General features: G+C 56.3%; 1 protein-coding gene across 1 annotated transcript in view; it reads left to right on the forward strand.

Moving 5' to 3' along the window:
- Positions 1-483, forward strand: part of SDCCAG8 (serologically defined colon cancer antigen 8) — a 130,125-nt gene that overhangs the window by 4,408 nt on the left and 125,234 nt on the right. Inside the window, exon 2 of the mRNA XM_009321262.1 lies at positions 78-261. Within this exon, the coding sequence (XP_009319537.1) occupies positions 78-261 (184 nt within the window). The remainder of the gene's footprint in view (positions 1-77; positions 262-483) is intronic.

The following is a 483-nucleotide window of genomic DNA, read 5'->3' on the forward strand; positions in this document are numbered from 1 at the left end:
CCGCCGCCCGCCTCGACGCCAGCTTCCTCCGCCGCAGCACGCTTTCTGCTCGAAAATCGCCATCGGGTTTTTGTTAGCTCGGTAACCCGTTCGTTTCCACGCCGGAAAGACAAAGTGGGCCCGGCGCCCCTCCTCGCCACCGGGAACAAAAAAAGGTTACTTTACGTTTTCCCCGGGAAGAGCCTCATGAAAGAAAAGATCACGCCTTCAGGAGAATATTTCTGGACGCAAAAAACCCGCCCCGTCGGGTGAAAATGCGCAGTAAGAGAAAAGGCGAGACCAACTGATTTTCTCCACCACCCTTCCCAGGAGACGTTATTTTAAGGGGACGGGGGCAAACGCCGCGCCTCAAATGAACGGCATCAGTGATTTTCACATCTGGAGAAACACGCCACCTCCAGCCCCGGGGCAGCTCGTCAAACGGGGGCAACCGAAAAAAACGTTAAACCTCTGGCAGCGTCCGCTCGAACCACGGAAATCGGC

The sequence above is a fragment of the Pygoscelis adeliae genome, unplaced genomic scaffold, assembly GCF_000699105.1.
Source record: "Pygoscelis adeliae isolate BGI_AS28 unplaced genomic scaffold, ASM69910v1 Scaffold463, whole genome shotgun sequence".
Taxonomy (NCBI): Eukaryota; Metazoa; Chordata; class Aves; order Sphenisciformes; family Spheniscidae; genus Pygoscelis; species Pygoscelis adeliae.